Raw genomic sequence first — 18,395 nt, forward strand, 5'->3', positions numbered from 1 at the left:
TTTATGGTCAGCAGACATGAACTGCGTCCCTGGTGGACGTGCACACGTGCTTTAAATCTGACATAATAGCACGCTGTGTGGGAGTGGGAACAGGCACCCATGTGCAGGATCATTAACCTTTACAGGTAGGAATCTCCACGCCTTGTCCGGGGGGGGGGGGGGGGTTAAAGGCCAATCTGTGTGATGGCGCTTTGGGGTGGAATTCTGTGCCCGAGGCAGTGTGTGTGCGTATGTATCGCAATGCCTTTCCTGCCTCCCCCTACCCCCTTTAAGCTCTGGAGGCCTTTGGTGAAATGAAACGTTAGGTGGAACCCCAGGAGCGCCCCACAACACAGTACAAGCGGATCCGCTTTGCCCGAAATGGACCTGGGCCCCCTTGCTCGGCGTCCGACCACCCGCCCGCGCACTTCCCTGCTGGAATCCCAGGGCTCCCCGAGGCCCTCGAGGAAGGGTCCGCACCCGTGTAGTCATACACGTTCGCGGTCACAGATGCTCGCCTGTCCCGGGCTGTGTACTCACGCCTCTTCTCTCTCCCCCCTCTCTGCTCCCGCTTGCTGCGTTGCCCGGCTCAGGCGGGCCTCATCCGCACCGATAGCACCGACTACTTCATAGAGCCCCTGGAGTGGGGGCAGCAGGAGAAGGAGGCCAGCGGGAGGACACACGTGGTGTACCGCCGGGAAGTCGGCCAGCAGGAGTGGGCGGAGCCTGGAGGGGACCTTTACAATGAAGGTAGGCACTGGGCGGGTCCCTGAGCTCCGCCTCCGCCACGTCCCGCGCGGTCAAGTCCGGGCCTCAGCCTTCTCCTCCGCGAGGTGGGACTGGACCGTGTATACCAGCCGAGAAACCCCAGTGGGGCTTAGGGACCATTACAGCTGGCGGGTGAGCTACTCGAGCCCCCCTGAACTGTGGCCCTAGGGACTCCGGAGGTCTCTGAGGGGCTCCACATTGCTTTGGAAGGCTGTCTTCCCTGACCAGCAGAAGGTGCAATGGTTGCAGTTAGCTCTTCCCCCTAAAAATTCACTCAGCCCGTGGGAGCCACAGGTAGTGGCTTAGGAAGCCACGTAGGGCTTAAGGAAGCTTAAGGAAGTTCTTAGGGCGTTTGTAGGGAGACTTCCAGGTATCAGGGCACCAGAGGTAGGTTTGTGTCCCAGAGCCCATTTTTATTTTTATTTTATTTATTTTTTCTTTTTTGAGAGAGAGAGAGGGAGAGAGAGAGGGTGCGTGCGTGAGCAGGGGAGGGGCAGAGAGAGAGGGAGAGAGAGAATCCCAAGCAGGCTCCATGCCGTCAGTGTGGCGTCCTATGCGTGGATCAGTCTCACGACCGTGAGATCACGGCCTGAGCCAAAGTCAAGAGTCGGATGCTCGACTGACTGAGCCACCCAGGTGCCCCCAGGAGACCATTTTTTCTCCAAATGTTTATTTTTGAGAGAGAGAGAGAGAGAGAGCAGGGGAGGGGCAGAGAGAGAGGGAGACACAGAATCCGAAGCAGGCTCCAGGCTCCGAGCCGTCAGCACAGAGCCTGACGCGGGGCTCGAACCCACGAACCATGAGATGATGACCCGAGCTGAAGTCAGTCACCCAACCAACTGAGCCACCCATGGACCCCCCAACAGACCATTTTTAAATGCTGCCTCCAACACTGTCTGCTGTGAGACCCTAACCAATTGACTAAAATCTCTGAACCCATTTTTCTAATCTGTAGAGTAGGGATGGTTATTATTGATCTCTTAAGATTGGGTGTATCAGCGATAGTGGGTATAAAAATTCCATCATGGAGCTTGGCACGCAGCAGGTGTTTGGTGAACGATTGTTCTTACTACAGCATTGTTCTTAGGGTAACCAGTGACACGTTAGGGTGAGAGCCCCTGAGAGCAGGGGTGTCCTGGCACCCTGGCTGTCGGCACAGGAGCCCGCATACCACCAGTACTCGGGGCCCATGCTTGCGTGAATGAACCAGTGGATGCTACACGTGCTAGTCTTGGGCCCATGGCTAGCTTCATTGTCCAACTTAGCTTTGTCCCAAAGCCCCCTTTGGCCAGGAGGACGTGAGAAGGCTTTGGGTGGAATCTGGCCGTGAGTGGACCACACCCTCCTGCCAGGGCCCCGGTGGGGTTGGGCATAGCGTGAAGGAATGCGTGGAAACCAGTTGTCCCCACATACACTACCTCCTTTGAAGTACCAGCTGCTCTCCCGGTGCCCCTCTTGGGAGAAGCCACGGCACCAGAGGCTGAGCTGAGTGGTGGAGGGCTCTGCAGGCCTGGGGTGGGGGCACGGGAGGGGGGGGCAGGGACTTGGTGGAGTCTCGGGGGGGGGGGGCTGGGGTGAATCTCAAGGGCAGAGTGGGACGGCACCGTGCCTTCTACTGTAGCTGGGAAGAAGGACAAGTCTCACTGGGCTCCACTTTATCTGAGGCCAGCTCTGAATCAAAAAGCATAAATCTCCCCTTTTGGGGAGACCCTGGAGAAGTGCTGCTCCATGGCCATGGGCCTGGAACCAGCCACACTGCCTGCTGCCACGGTCAGTGGCAGGGAAACTCAAACCGCTGAGCTCACAGAGTTGGCGTTCAGGCCCAGGAAGGCTGCCGGGGCTTGCGTCATCAGGCTTCTCAGCTGAACGTCATGGGCCCATGGGTGATGCCATGCCTCAGGCCCATGCGTGTCTTTCCTTAGAAAGACAGGTGGCAATGGAGGGCGTTTTGGAAACCTGGGACGCTCACTCACTGTTCTTTCAAGACCGGCGGTGGGTCTGAGCCCGGTGAGTAGGTTAGCATTTCTAGGTGTGTCTGTCGCCATTTATCATTCGTGATCAGGACAGAAGGTTTCACTTCAGGGGTGGGTATACTTCTTGGCACAGAGCAATGCCTCAGAGGCCTAGGCCAGCCGGTCGGAGCCTGCTTAGCTGCCAGCAAGTGGGCTTTTGAGAAGTCTGCCTCAGGCCAAGCACCTTCCTCCACCTCTGTCTGCCTCCATGCTGCCCAAGTGTCAGCCCAGCTCAGGTGTCCCCTCTCCTGGACCCTCGAGCCCCCCGGATTTCTCCCAGGACTTCTTGTCCCAAATAGGCTGGGGGGTTGGGGGGAGGCAGTTCCTGGAGGACAGATATCGAGTCTTTGTTCCTTCACATGAGCTCTGCCACTCCCCAGGATATGTCTGGCTTTCCTCAAGGGAGGAGAGGAGGTGTCAGAAGACCCATCAGATTGGTTTTCGAGCTGAGCTGTGGCCTGTGGAAGGGCTTCAGGCACCTGGGCTCCACTGGAGAAGTATCTGACATTTGCCAGTGAACTTGGGGGCACACTAAACTTCAGAGTCTGGAGGTAGAAATGCCCTTGGCTGGATCTCCAGGTCTAGCTGGTCCCCAACCAACCCCTCAGAGACTCCCCCACGGACACTGCCTGGGCCTCAGGGGCTGTGTCCTGGATGCTGCTGTGCTCCTAGTGCTGCCCTTTCCCTCCTCAACCCATGGTCCGCTCTCAATAACCCCTTACCACCCTACAGGTCCTGCCCGAGGAGGGAACAGTCTGCCTCGGGGCCATGTGCCCCTGTGGCCAGAGTTCCAGCTCTGTGGCAAGGGGGGGGGGGGCAGGCATCAGACAGCAGGGCGGCCCATCCTTTCAGGGGAAGCCTGCCAGGCTGGGGCTTGGGGCTAGTGCTGCTGCTTTTGTTTTGTTTTGTTTTGTTTTGATTTATTTTAATTTTTTTAAACGTTTACTCAGTTTTTGAGAGACAGCGCGAGTGGGGGAGTTGCGGAGAGAGAGAGACACAAAATCTCTCACAAAAGCCAAAGCAGGCTCCAGGCTCTGAGCTGTCAGCACAGAGCCTGATGTGGGGCTTGAACCCACAAACCATGAGATCATGACCTGATCCGAAGTCGGACGCTCAACCGACTGAACCATCCAGGCGCCCCGGCGTTTTTTTTTTTTTTTTTTTAAGTTTATTTTTATTTACTTTGAGAGAGAGACAGGGAGTGAGTGGGGGAGGGGAAGACGGAGAGGGAGACAGAATCCCAAGCCAGCTCTGTGATATCAGCGTGAACACGGGGTTCGAACTCACGAACCACGAGATCATGACCTGAGCCGAAGTCAAGAATCAGATGCTAACCGACTGAGCCACCCAGGTGCCCCCTCTTTTTTTGTTTTTTTAACTTGAGATAAAAGCCGTCATTTAAATCATTTTCAAGTATACATTTCAGTGGATTTTTACTATGGTTACAGTGTTGTGCAACCATCACCACTATCTGATTCCAGAACGTTTCTGTCGCTCCCATAGAAAGCCCTGTGGCCCATTAATTAGCAGTCACTCCCCTTTTCCCCCTCTCCAACCCCCTGGCGACCGCCAGCCTACCTTCTGCCTCTATGGATGTGCCTCAGGACGGCTCACGTAAATGGCATCACGCAGGCCTTCTGGGACTGGCTTCTCTCGCCCCGCATGTGAGGTTCAGCCGCGTGTGGCTCGTGGCATTACTTCACCCCTTCTGGTGGCAGGGTGGTCTTCCACTGCACGAATACACCACATTTTGTTTATCCCTTCACCTCTGGGTCGGCGTGGGTCGTTTCCGGTTTTCGGTTATTAGGATAACGCCGCTGTGAACGTTCACGTACGAGTTGTGTGGATGTATGTTTTCAGTTCCCTTGGGTATGTAACTGGGAGTGGAATTGCTGGGTCCTGTGGAAACGCCGTATTTGTCTTTTGGGGAACTGCCAAAATGCTTTGAAAGAGCGGCTGCACCATTTCACATTCTCGTGGGGCGTCTTGGGTGGGCTTCTGGAAAAACCCCCCGGGGGCCTGCCACCCCCACCCTCCCCTCTTGGAAGGTTACCTGTTTCTGGCCTGAGAGACAGAAGAGGGTGCGGGGGGCACCTCTCCAGGGCCTATGGTTGACGTCAGTAGGCCCTGTCCAGTGCTCCTCACTGTTTTTGCTGGGAGGGAAATCCGGGCGGGCCCTGATAGGGCGTCATCACGTGAGGGTGGGAGCCCTGGGTTTCCATTCTGGGCTTCTGCCATTAACTTTCTGTCTGACCTGGGATGAGTCAGGTGACCTCTCTGAGCCTCCCTTTGACAGGCCTGTGGCTGGGAGAGCCGTGAGGGGTCACGTCCACCTTTCACTTGCAGTCTGTCAACCTGTGGGCACTGCTCACATGTTGGGAGTGGCCGCTATTTAGTCTCCCTGCTCCGTGGAGAGAGCGCTTGCTCCTTCTCCTCCCCTCCTGGGGGGTCTCCTTCCCCTGTCCCAGGCATTTGCCTCTGGGCTCTGTACTCACCATTGGGCTCAGGCACCAGGCCGCCGGGAGTGCTTGTGTCAGGCCTAGTGAGGGCGACACCGGCCCGAGCCCGGCTCCCCAGGCTGGGCATCACTCGGAGGGCTGGCCGCGCATTTCTGGTTTCTCCACTCAGCCAGTGCGCACACGCTTTTCCAGCCCTTCAGTCTAGTGCTTTCCTTCCTTTGCGCTTGAGAGCCCCGAACCAAAGGGAAGAGAAAAAGAAACCATAGCAGGGTCCCGTGGCTCCCTGTTGCCCTGTCCTCAGATTTCAGTTCCTGAAGTATCCATATCGATAGAGGCTTAGAGGCGGATCTTGGGTCTCTGCCAAGGTAGCTGTTGAATCGTCCCCAAGGGTCACGTATATTGTGGATGGTTTCACCCCACACTTGCTCACAGTGGGTTTTGCTAATACAATTCCCACTGCTGGGGACCCTCTGTTCCCCGTGTTCCAACAGGTTGTCTCCCGCTCCCCGTCTGGCCCAGCTTAGATGTCCTCTCCTCCAGAAGCCTCTGTCAACCCCCCAGTCCTGGTTTGGGTCTTGTTTTGGAAGCCTTCCCTAGTCAGTCCTCCTGTAGGCCTTGAAGTCACTGTACTGTTACCATCTGGTTCTTTGTCTGTCACCCAGGGGAGGCAGTGGGTTCAAGGGCGGGGCTCCCACCTTTACCACTCACCTACCATCCACCCACCAAGTAAGTATGAGGCCCCTCCTGCAGTCATTCCCCTTGATACATGCTGGGGACGTATTGGTGGGCATTTTCCTATCCTTAGTTCCTGTCCCACTCTCTGGAGGGTTCTCGCATAACTGGATATTCTCAGAAATTAATGGTCTGGGGCACCTGGGCGGCTCAGTTGGTTAAGCATCCACCTCTTGGTTTTGGCTGAGGTCATGATCTCATGGTTCGTGAGTTTGAGCCGCACTGATAGGGAGGAGCCTGCTTGGGATTCTCCCTCTCCCCCACTGCACCACTCTCACTCTCAAAAGAAAAGAAAAGAAAAGAAAAGAAAAGTTAATGGTACAAGTATCAGAACTTCAGGGTAGAATGGAGGGGAATCATGAAATGTTAAGGCTTTGGAGTCTTCTCAAGAGACCCCAGCCTCTTATCTGACTTTCTTAGTGTGGGGGAGGAAAAAGAATTTTCCCTTTACCCTTCTAGGTTCTTGGCTGAGGCACCCTGTGATAAAAGACAGATTAACAAAGATAAAGGAATCAGAAGTTTAATTACATGGATACCTTCTGTGTATGTGGGAGAGACTCAGGAAAATTGAGTAACTCCCCCAAATGGTCCAAGCCACCACCCTAACATCAGCTAAAGACAAAAGAAAACGTTGGTGGGTGGGAAGGAGCGGTGAGTTGATGGGAGGTTACCAGGAAAACACAGCAAACAGGGGCAAGGTTGTTATGTGGAGTTAAGTCATTTCCCTCTCTATTGATAAAGAGTTTCCAGAGATTTAGAGTCATCCTTCTTCCTGGTGCAGGGTGGGAGACCCCCTTACGAATGGAGATTTCCCTTAAAGGGTCACTTCTCAATTTCCAGAGCTTTTCCCACCTCTGCTGTTTCTTAAAAATAATCAGCCTGAAATAATCCTCACACCACAGAGACGTATTTTGGGGTGGCAAATTCTGCTCCCCTTCATTGGCTTTTCCCACCGTGTCCTCATGAACCCTCAACTCCACTGCCCCAACAAATGTTGCTGTAGTTTGTTCAGACTATGGTGCAAATGACTGATAACGACTTAAGGTGCTACCTTTCTAAGTAGCAGCACCGATGGTGATGCTTCAAAGCCTGGTGTCTTGATTCAGACAGACCTGGACAAGCTACTCTGAACCTCAGTTTGTTTGCCTGTATATTGGGGGCAGTAACCTGAGAGTTGTAAGAATTGGATTGGATTGGATTAGACTGGAGGTCAGCAAACTAAGGCCCACCATGGGAAATTAATTTTTTTTAAGTTTATTTATTTTGAGAGAGAGACAGAGAGAGAGCGAGGGAATGCACACAGGTACGTGTGGGGGAGGGTCAGAGAGAGAAGGGGACAGAGAATCTCAGGCAGGCTCCCCACTGTCAGCACAGAGTCCTGCCTGGGGCTTGGACTCACAAACCCTGAGATCATGGCCTGAGCCGAAATCAAGAGTTGGATGCTTAACCGACTGAGCCACCCAGCACCGGAAATTAAGTTTTACTGGGACAGAGACACACTGGTCTGCTTTGATATTATCTGTGGCTACTTTTATGCCAAACTGAATAGCTGACTGAGACTGTAGGACCCATAAAGCGTAAAATATTCACTATCGGGTCCTTTATAGGAAAAGTATGACAACGCTTAGATTATATAAGTTCACAGCTCCTAGTTAAATGCATCTTTTGCTTTTTGCCGAAAGGCAAAGCAGTGGTGGTGAAATTTTGGGGGGCTGGCAATGATGGAGAGAGGGACTTGAGGGGACATATCCAGGGGTTCCTAAAATGCCCTGCATGGGCTACAGTAACACCAGGATTATTTTCCTTTACTGAGAAGTTCCCACCTACTGCCCTGTTTGATTTAAAAAAATTTTTTTAATGTTTACTTATTTTTGAGAGACGGAGAGAGAGACAGAGCACGAGCAGGGGAGGGGTGGAGAGAGAGGGAGACGCAGAACCCGAAGCAGGCTCCAGGCTCTGAGCTGTCCGCACAGAGCCCAATGCAGGGCTCCAACTCACGAACCTCGAGATCATGACCCGGGCCGAAGTCGGACACTTAACCGACTGGGTCACCCAGACGCCCCCCACATTTGATTTTTACAGCAACCTTCTGGGTGAGAGATCAAGGAGGGCTCATCCTGTGTCACAGGAGGAGTGAAGGGGCAGGGCTGGGTCATGCGGGGAAGATAGGGCTGAGTGGGACCTGGGACCTAGGCCTGCGAGTCCAGGCGAGGTCCCCCTTCTCCGTGTTCCTCGCCTCAAAGCCTCAGCTGTGGCCTGGCTCCTGGAAAAGGGCTTGTGCCTCCGAGGTGGCAGGTGTGGGAGGAACCCTCACGCTGAGTCGGCTTCGTACAGAGGCAGGAAGAGGGCACACGTGACGGGGCACAGCGGGCTGGCGGGCGGCCTCCGGGCGACAGCTTCTCCCGTGGCTCTGACCTCTGTCTCTCTTCCCATCCTGGTTGGCAGCCTTTGGCCCGGGCGACCTCCCCAACCTGCTGGGCCTGGTGGGCAACCAGCTGGGCGACGGGGAGCGGAAGCGGCGGCATGCCAAGGCGGGCAGCTACAGCATCGAGGTGCTGCTCGCGGTGGATGACTCCGTGGTGCGCTTCCACGGCAAGGAGCACGTGCAGAACTACGTCCTCACCCTCATGAACATCGTGAGTGTCCTCACGTCCCAAAACGGGGCGGGGGGGGGTGGCCACCAGTGTTGCTCAGAACACGATTTCTCTCGGGCCTGGTGTTGTCTGATGGATGCACTGCTCGCTCCTTAGCCCAGCAGTGACCCAAGCCTGAGCTGGCCTGACACCCGCCCCGGGCTGAGAGGCCCGTAGGCCATCGGCGCCGGCCCCTGGCAACCCGGGGCCTGGGGCCAGTGGGTTCAGGGCTGGGACACATTCAGAGCCTGAGGCAGGCGTGGCCAGGGGCTTTGCTTGCCCAGGAGTTGAGGGGCCTTCCCTGGGACTCCCCTTGTGGAGAAAATGCCTGATCCCAGGCCGGGAAGATTGGCCAAGGAGCCTTCAATCTGCTGGTGGGGGGGCCAGATCCCAGGTCCCGAAGGGGGCCTTTGTTTGGTGCACAGGGAACAGAAAGGTGGTTGTGCAGATTGACGTCTTCACCTGCCTCGATAAGAGTTTCCGGAGACTGAATCATCCCCCGCTTTTGGTACAGCTACGAAACACCCTCACAGGCGGACATTTCCCTCATACATGTAAATGTCTCCCACGAAAGGGTAACTTCCACTGGGGTTTTCGGAGCTTCATCATATGCCTGCAGTTTCTTAAAAATAACCTGCTTATGGGGCGCCTGGGTGGCTCAGTGGGTTAAGCGTCCGACTTCGGCTCAGGTCATGATCTCGCGGTCCGTGGGTTTGAGCCCCGTGTCAGGCTCTGTGCTGATGTCTCAGAGTTTGGAGCCTGTTTCAGATTCTGTGTCTCCCTCTTTCTCTGACCCTCCCCTGTTCATGCTCTCTCTCTCTCTCTCTCTCTCTGTCTCAAAAATAAATAAATGTTAAAAAAAAAATAAAAAAAAAAATAAGCTGCTTATGGGGCTCCTGGGTGGCTCAGTCGGTTAAGCGGCCGACTCTTGCTTTCGGCTCAGGTCGTGATCTCACGGGTTCGTGAGTTTCAAGCCCCACATTGGGCTCTGTGCTCACAGCTCGGAGCCTGCTTGGGATCCTCTGTCTCCCGCTCTCTGCCCCTCCCCCACGCACACTTGCTCTCTCTCAAAAATAGATACATGTTCAAAAAAATAATCGGCATGCCAAAGAGGCATCTCTTGGGGCACCCACACCGGCCCGCCTTCATTGTTCTTGGAGCTGTACTGTCTGTGTGTGTGTAGAAGTGGTCCTTCGTCTAAGCCTCTGAAGGGGTGGGTTGGGGTCTTGTCTTATACTTTTTTTGAGCCCCAGCTGCACACAGCACAGTCCCGGACCCCTAACGGGTGATGGGTATGTGTGGAGTGGGTGAGTGGGTCGTTGGAAAAAGCAGGGGACAGAAAGGTAGCAGGTTTGTGTCCATAATACGGGTGTAAAGAAAACGGAGGTGGGGCTAGAAGTCAGATCCAATTACACTGAGCCCCAGGGAGGGGGGGACTGAGCCCCCGGCCTCCTCTTTGTTGGGATATGAATTCTTCTGTCCCTTAAAGAGCCTGCCGTGTGGGACTCTTAAGAGCAAAGGCTACCACGTTGGGCTGTTTGTGAGGCAGGGCAGGTGATTATGAATATGGACACACCCACCTCCCTGGAGCCCTTCACCACCCACCCAGACTCTATAGATGGCTAGCCCAACCTGAGGCCACGCAGCCTAGTACTGATCCCATCAGTGGGAAAGCAGGGTTGGCCCCTGGAGCCAGCAGGTGGGGGCAGGGGAACCCTTAGGAAGCCCTCAGGTGCTGGGAGCCTGGGTCTTGGGTCCAGAGCGGGGGCTGAAGACCCCAGGAGTGTGAGCCTGGAACCAGACCCCATTCACAGCCCCAGAGTCCTTCCGTTTGCTAAAGGATACTTTTCAGGAAAAGGTCAAATCCTGACGCTCATACAGAAATAAAAGCGGGCAAGTGTGAAAGATTTTAGTTTACTCACTCATCAGGGAGGGAACCAGGCAAGTGTTACCACCCTTTCAGAAGAGAACCCTAAGAATGGAAACATTTACGATCAGGGATTTTGAAATGAATGTGCAAACAGAACGAAATTGGCTTTTTCACGGGGTAGAAGAGAAGACAGGATTCGTGCATCTATAGACACTTTGCATTGTTATCAAGTATCCGGTTCTCAGTTGTAACGTAGCTTCCATGGAATCAGATTCAGATAAGGCGAAAAGTGTCCTTTGGACACATAGTTTCCATCAAGGTACACGTTATAATTATTCTCCGGGCTTGAGGCCTGGCCAGGGTCCCAGGTAGAAAGCCCTTCCCGGGGATGGCAGGGAGTCTGGTGGCCCGTCCGACTTACGGGCTGCGTCTTTGTTCCTGAAGCTAGAAGGCTAGCAACCTCACTGGGGACACACCCCTGGATTCTGGCTGTGTGACCATCCTAAGCGACTAAGTGGTGGGACCTCCCCCACCTCCCCCACCTCCCCCAAGAGCTGGCCTCGCCACTGTCTCTCCCTTTCTAGATTCTGGCCTGGGAATAGGGGTGAGGAGAGAAGGCCTGGGTGGGAGTGGTGGAGGGCTGGGAGTCTGGGAAAGACCAGAGGCTCTCTTTCATGGTCTGTGGCCTCCCATCTGGGTGCCTCCAGTGAGCATTCTGTTGCTTTCTTTCTCCTTAAATGTGCGTTGGTTGGACTAAAGTGTGAGCAGGTCAGCAGGATCTGGAAGGGTGGGACAGGCTTCCCGGAGCCCTGCTTCCCAGCTGGCCTCACTCTCCAGTGTTGATGGTCGTGCGTTCATCGGTTCTCAGCCAGGTGCGTGCCCCGTGCTGGGCATTGGGCATGATGGGAGTGGATGTTAGTCCGGTAGGGTGCTCTCTCTCTCTCTCTCTCTCTCTCTCTCTCTCTCTCCCCTCCCTATTTGTCCTCTTGGTGATATAAGCCAATAGGAGCCAGGCTTTCTCTCCATGGCAGGAAACAGGCCCATTGGGCCACCCCAGGCCCCACACTTCCTGCTCCCAGGACACAAAGGCAAAGGAATCCCCCCCATGTTTCTAGGGAAGGCTGGCCTGGGTCAATCAGGTGGCTGTCCTTGACTAATTGCTATGACTGGAGGGTTGGCTTGGGTCCCCAGGTGAAGCCCAACACCTTGCATGGGGGCGAGGTGGAACAGAATCTCTTCCTAGATAGTGGGGAAGCCAAGCATGCAGACAAAAGAATGGCTTCTATAGTGGAGGGCTCAGAGGAGTAGAAAATGGGGTCCCTGCCCTCAGAGCCTTTACCTTGCTGTGTGTCCCCAGACAACTGCAAATAACATCCCCTTGTAAGTCATTACCGTCATTGAGCAAGCACTGGGAGCCAGACTGCTTGTAAATGTGACTTCATTTACTCCCGTCTCCCGACTACCCCGTGAGAGGTCTGGCTATCCTGTCTCCATCTGTTCAAGCCACAGGCCTGGGGTCTGAGGCCTGCTCTGTCACTTTGGAGCCAACCCTCTTCACATGGCCTCTGCATAGAGGTCTGAAGCCTCATGCCTGGTAGTGCTGTCTCTGGCTGGTGACCCAGATGTCAGGGAGGAAAGACAACTTTCCTTCTATCCTCTTAGGTTCAGTTCCAGGGGCTTGCAATTTAAACCGATGAAAGATCATCATGTGCAATACGTGTATTTGTGGGGATGCTTAGTGATGAGTCGCTCAAAGGGGTGATTTGAATTTGTAACTTATATACCTAAGGGGAAAGAGACTTGGCAAAAGGCTTGTACGGTTAGGACAAATAGGCTTATTTAGGAAAGACAAGTAGGTTTTTAGGAGAACAAATGGGAAATAACGTTTGCGGTTACACTTGTTTATACTTTCTGTCCTTTTTTATGGTGATGAAGTTGCCCAGGAGAGGAGGGGGAAAGTTAGAAAGTGATGGGGAGGGTCTACAGGAGCTTGTTCCCCAAGAAGAATTTGGGGGCTTGATGAACTGGTTCGCCATAGGGGGATCTTCTGGGAGGTTGCGTTCTGATGTCGCAGGTGCGGAGGGCAGCCAGCGAGAGCTCTGGCCCACGTTGGTGAGTGGATGGGTGGCCCACCACCTCTCCTCCTGGGGGACCAGCAGCTCATCCTGTCCTTTGTGTGGGAACTTTATTTGGCTGGGATGCTTGAAGCTCAAAGCACTAATTTCCTGAGGGATTTCACGCAGCCAGTATAAAGGGTGTCCCTTTGCCGTCCCCTTAAAGTGCCTGCCGGCCTGTGACCATTTCTGATCCTGATTTGCGGGGCCGGGGCTGGCCTAGCAGGATCAGGGAGAGATCCGATTCCCGGGATGTATGGTCCTATTGTGCTAACCCTGGAGGAGGGGGAGAAGCCGTTAGTGAAACCCTCAGAACCATCTGATGGGGCCCTGCTCACCGGCAGCTCTCAGGGTATCCTGCCTCTCAGTTTTCCTTTGCGTTAACCTGGGGATGTGCTATAAATATTCATGCAGCTGCACATGGTGGCAAGGACCCCCCCCCCTTCCCTCCCTCACATGCTCGTGGGCCCTCGAGGGACTTTATTTGCCCGTGCCTCAGTTTACCCATCTGCACCAGGTCACTCTCCTTAAAGCGTCTTCAAGCCTCAGGACTAGGGAACCATTTGAGAGCTTTGAAACATAAGGAGCAGTTTTGTTCAGCATTTGGTGAGTGCCTAGTGTGACAGACCTTATTCTAGAAGCTTTGGTCTGGCGGCCAAAACAAGCCTCAGACCACGGAATAGTTTGGGAACCGTTGAGGCCAGTGCTGAAGGAGCTTAGAGGAGGCAGCCGTCCCTGTGGACTGGAGGGAGAGGCTTGGGGTTTGGAGCTGAACCAGCCTGGGGGGAAAGGGTTTGGTGAGGTGGATCATCGTCGTATGGAGGGATTGTAGACGTAGGAATGAGGGGGCAGCCAGGCCTGCGGAGACCTCTCAGGAGTTTGGCTGTGGCGGGAAGGTCCCTCGGGCGACAGCATGGGCTCTGGCATGGAGAGGAGGGGTGAAGAACATTGCCTGACGGTGGCACTGGCTTGGATTTGGGGGGAGGAGAAGACGGAGCCTGAGCCTCCTCGAGCCTTCTCGAATGTCACAGTATCGTTCCAGCACCTACCACATGTCCGGCACGGGGCTGAGAACCTCACAGACAGGCTCTGTGAATCCTCACAGTGGCCTTACGCCAGTGACATTCCTTTGACCGCTGTGGCTCTGAGAAGCCAAGCGACTTGGCTCGGGATAGTACGTGGCAGAGTTGGGATTCGAACCCAGATCTGTCTGATTCCAAAATTCATGCGCCCCTCCCCCTCCCACTGTGGTAGAACCAGGGGCAAAACAGCTCTGAGGAGGAGGGAGAAGGAAGATCGTAGCCTCCACCCCCCGGCCTCTTCCCGAGATGGGTCTCCGTAGCTGAGTCAGGATTCTGAAGCTTCACCCCGGGCCTGCTTCCTGCTCTTGGCTCCTGGAGGCAGGAGGGCCAATCTCTGCGGTGAGGACTCTCTGGGACAGGGGGATGCAGGCATCCTCAGAGGGCCCAGAGCCAGAGCAGAGAGAGGGCAAGGAGACAGGCCCCTTTATCGGTCCTCACTGAGCCATTCCGCAGCCGGATCCCTCTTTCTTGGCAGTCCCAGGCTCCCTGCCCACCCTGCTCTCACCCCATCTGGCCAGGCTGACGCCACAAAGGTGTTGGGTGTGGTTGCCGTAGAGATGTTGGCCGGTGCCTCTGAGAGGGTCCTACCCACTCTGACCTGCTTCCGGGCCCCTTCCTGAAGCCTCTGCGGTGCTCTGCTGGAAGAGCTTGGTGGCCCTTCGAGGCCCAGGAGGTTTGGGTGCAGATGACTGTCAGACCAGGGCCTTGGTGGCCTCAGCCTGGGAGGGTGGCGGCATTCTCTTGGCACATAACTGCGTTAAATGTTCATCATAAAGGCCAGTTTGGAACGCCACAAAAACACTGCTTTCGTGCTGACAGAGAGTGTTGCTCTGCCAGACGTTTTCCGTTCGGGGATATGTGAGCCTCCGAGCAGCTCATCCTCCCTGCTCATTGGAAGGACACAAATCCTCCTCCTCCCTGTCTTTTTAGGCCTTTCTCTTGTCTTGTCTCACCCTAAAATGCTTTCCACTGCTTTTTAGGGCAATCTGAGACCCCCCACAACTAGGAGCAGAATCTACTTACTTTGAGGTAGTGGTTCTTAATAGGCAAGTTTGCTTCCCAGGGGGCACTGGGGAAGGTTTGGAGATATTTTTGGTTTATCGCAGCGGGAGGGGATGGGATGCTACTGGCTATCTTGAAGGAGGAGCCAGGGCACAGGACTCCCCGCAGCCAAGGTGGCCCTTGTGGCCGGGAGTCCTGCCCTGAGGTATTAGCTCCAGTCGCCATATTGCTTTTTGAAAGCAAGCCCCCTTGGGCAGAGAACAATGCTTAACACAAAGGCGTGAATACTGGGATTCCTGGCAGGAGAGACACAGTAACAATGAGGACAAATACCCCTCCTGGTAATGAGAGATTTATGGTTGACAGAGCACTTTCATACCAGGCATCTCGGTCGCCATATTGGAGGTCACGCTCCTGAAATCCCGTATTCCTGGGCTGACCTAATGGACCTCTCGTCGGCTCCCCAAGTGGGAAGTAGAAGTTCTGAACCAAGAGAGGCCACGGATCGAGCACATATGTGTTCCAAGCCCTGTTCCAAATGCTTGACATTTGCCTCACCTTCTGTCCTCAGGCCTCTCTGCAAGGTTTATCAGTTCACACTCAGATGGGAGAGTCGGGCTCAGCGAGGTGAGGTCACGGCAGTTGGGGTCTTTCTGGGCCTCCACGGTGCCTCTCTTTGCACTCAGACAGGCCTACCTGGGGCATAAAGGCGGCTGCATTATGGAGACAGGTTGTGGGGGATAAATGCTGGGGACTCGTGAGCCCTGGCCCGGACTCAGTGTCCCAACCTGGGGGAAACCGAGGCCCAGCTCTGGCTACTGCATAGGCCAGCCTGGGGGGTGGGCAGGGATCCTGGGCTGCAGGCCGCACAGTGTTACTGGGGTACACCCCCAGAGAGTGCACACATGCACAGATGGAGTGCATGTTTCCACGCACATGCATGTACTCGCACACACAGCCACCCATATGTGTAACCCGGCTGTGTGCACGTAGATGCATGTACCACACCAGACCAGGTGTGCCCACGCGGAGGAGGTCACACACTACGTGTGAACACATCACTTGCCACGTTTCATCAAAACTGAACCCATCGAGGGGCGCCTGGGTGGCGCAGTCGGTTAAGCGTCCGACTTCAGCCAGGTCACGATCTCGCGGTCCGTGAGTTCGAGCCCCGCGTCAGGCTCTGGGCTGATGGCTCAGAGCCTGGAGCCTGTTTCCGGTTCTGTGTCTCCCTCTCTCTCTGCCCCTCCCCCGTTCATGCTCTGTCTCTCTCTGTCCCAAAAATAAATAAAAACGTTGAAAAAAAAATTAAAAAAAAAAAACTGAACCCATCGATTGTCAGATGCTCTGTTACTTTACGTACTTAAGAAACAGAAAAAGTGCTACCCGTTAAACCCCGACGTGGTGTTTTCGTATCACTTAGAATTTTTATTTGTGCTCGTCGGAAGAACTCTTTCAACCTGATGGAGGCTTAGATTTTCGTCGTGTGTTACTCACGTGCGCACGTAGATACGACGGTGTGACAAAGTCCGGTATTCCCATCACTTCTTCCATTCCGAGTGTTACTTGTCAGAGTCGCTTTCAGCCACAGAGCCATCCGCGTCCGTGTTTTCTGCACGGCATTGGCTCCTGTGCCGTCTGGAGCCTGGGTGACGCTGTGGGAGCCCCCCCCCCCCCCGCCCTTGCCTCTGGATTTTCTCCAAGCCAGAACCTGTTCTGCGACTTTGATGTGGGTGCCTTCTTGATTTTACTGCAAGGTGGCAATGGAGGTTTTCTTTTTTTTTTTTTTTTTATTTAAAAAAAAATTTTTTTAACGTTTATTTATTTTTGAGACAGAGAGAGACAGAGCATGAACAGGGGAGGGGCAGAGAGAGAGGGAGACACAGAATCGGAAGCAGGCTCCAGGCTCTGAGCCATCAGCCCAGAGCCCGATGCGGGGCTCGAACCCACGGACCGCGAGATCGTGACCTGAGCTGAAGTCGGACACTTAACCGACTGAGCCACCCAGGCGCCCCTGGAAGTTTTCAGACAACCAGGACTCCCATTCCTTTCTCACCCCGTAAATGGCCTGCTGCCAGCAATGTCAGGGCGTTGCAGTGTCCTGTGAAGCCACCAGGAGTCACGTGAGAGTCTCGCTTGCACGGACAGCGGTGACAGCACACTGTCACCGCCACCTGGCCCCCTGTGACGGTCAACGGGGAAAGGAGAACATCTCAGACGCGTGCCACGTGGTGCTGGTTGGAGCGTCTGGCCTGCAGAGTTGCCTCGTGCTCTCGATGAGAGGGGTCGGAGCTGGGGAGACACGGGGCTAGTTCCAGGGCCTGGGACTAGAAAGGGCAGGAGAGGTGACTGTTGGCCAGGTCGCACCTTCAAGCAGGGCCACCCCCGTTCTGTTCAGGTTCAGAGGCCGGAAGCGACCAGGGAGGGCACGCGAGCAGAGGCTGCTTCCTTTCCCGTGGCCGCCGTGCTCACGCAGGCTCGGCCATCACTGTGGGCCTGCTTGTCTCCCGGCGAGACGGGGGGGGGGGGGGGGTAATGACTCCTTGGAGCTCCTTCGAGGAACAGTTGGCCGTCACAACTGGAGCAGAGAACGTCCAAGGCAAGCCTCCCATGTTGCCAGAAAGTAAGGAAGTGCCCAACACACAAAAACAAAACAAAACAAAGAACCCCAGAGCCAACAAGAAGGGTGTGTTAAAGGGACACAGGAGCCAACTGAAGGAAAGAGCTCCCGGGGGCCAAAGCTGGGACAATTTGAGCGACCAGGTTAATGTCGCGTTGAAGTATAACCCAGAGTATAAAAACACACAGCCATGGGTTCATACTGATAAATAAGCGACAGAATAAATGAACGGCTGGGAGAAGGATTCCGAATAATTGACGTAGGTACTCTGCCCTCAAGGAGGTGGATTCTAACTCCCACTCCTGAAGTTCAGGCTGTGCCCGGTGACTTTGTCCTGAAGTGCACAGCACGGGGGCCGGGAAGGAGAGAGTATGTTACGCAGGAGAAACCTGGCAAGCGCTGTCCCAGCAGGCACTAGACGTCAGCATTGTCGGTGACGGGTCGTGCTGGCGGCGGGTGCCCTTGACATCGTGTGGGGAAGATGGCCCTTCACTCCTGTGGCCTTCCTCCCCCCCAGGCCCGTACTGCGCATCTAATCATGAGACCCGAAGTGAAGGGCCATACCCGAAGTGAAGGATGGTCTGCAAAATGCCCCACTGGTATTCCTTGAAACTGCTTAGGTCATCAAAACCCAGGAAAGTCTCTGGAACTGTCAGGAAGGGCAAACAGTCTGGAGCAGCCCAAGGAGGTATGGCAGCTAGACGTAACCTTCTTCTCTTTTCAACTGATATATATTTTTGATTTTAGAATAGTTTCAGATTTACAGAAAAGCCGCAAGCCTAGTCCAGAGAGTTCCCGAGGGCCCCACTATGTTCAACATCTGCCATTACCATGGTACATTCGTCACAACTACTGAGCCAATACTGATGCATTATTGTTAATGAAAGCCCGTATTTGTTTCAGATTCCCCCTATTTGCCCCTAAGGTCCTTTGTTTTTGCTCTAAGACCGCATCCAGGGCACCAGGTTACGGCATGCAGGCTGTGGCTGCATCAGCCTTTAGGTAGCAGTCACTGCCCTCTCCTGTTTGAGCTTGGGGTGGGCTTGAGACCCTGGGGTCATGCTTTCTCAGCACGGCCCCTCCCTGTTTGAGACCTGCCTGAACCTGGCTGCCAGGCTGGTGGA

General features: G+C 54.7%; 1 protein-coding gene across 1 annotated transcript in view; it reads left to right on the forward strand.

Moving 5' to 3' along the window:
* Positions 1-18,395, forward strand: part of ADAMTS14 (ADAM metallopeptidase with thrombospondin type 1 motif 14) — a 79,155-nt gene that overhangs the window by 21,662 nt on the left and 39,098 nt on the right. The window contains exons 2-3 of the mRNA XM_047073700.1: positions 573-729; positions 8,396-8,586. Of these exons, the coding sequence (XP_046929656.1) occupies positions 573-729; positions 8,396-8,586 (348 nt within the window). The remainder of the gene's footprint in view (positions 1-572; positions 730-8,395; positions 8,587-18,395) is intronic.

This window comes from Lynx rufus, unplaced genomic scaffold (genome assembly GCF_022079265.1).
Source record: "Lynx rufus isolate CCGP_SWC_20201006 ecotype Redwood Valley unplaced genomic scaffold, mLynRuf1.p SCAF_11, whole genome shotgun sequence".
NCBI lineage: Eukaryota > Metazoa > Chordata > Mammalia > Carnivora > Felidae > Lynx > Lynx rufus.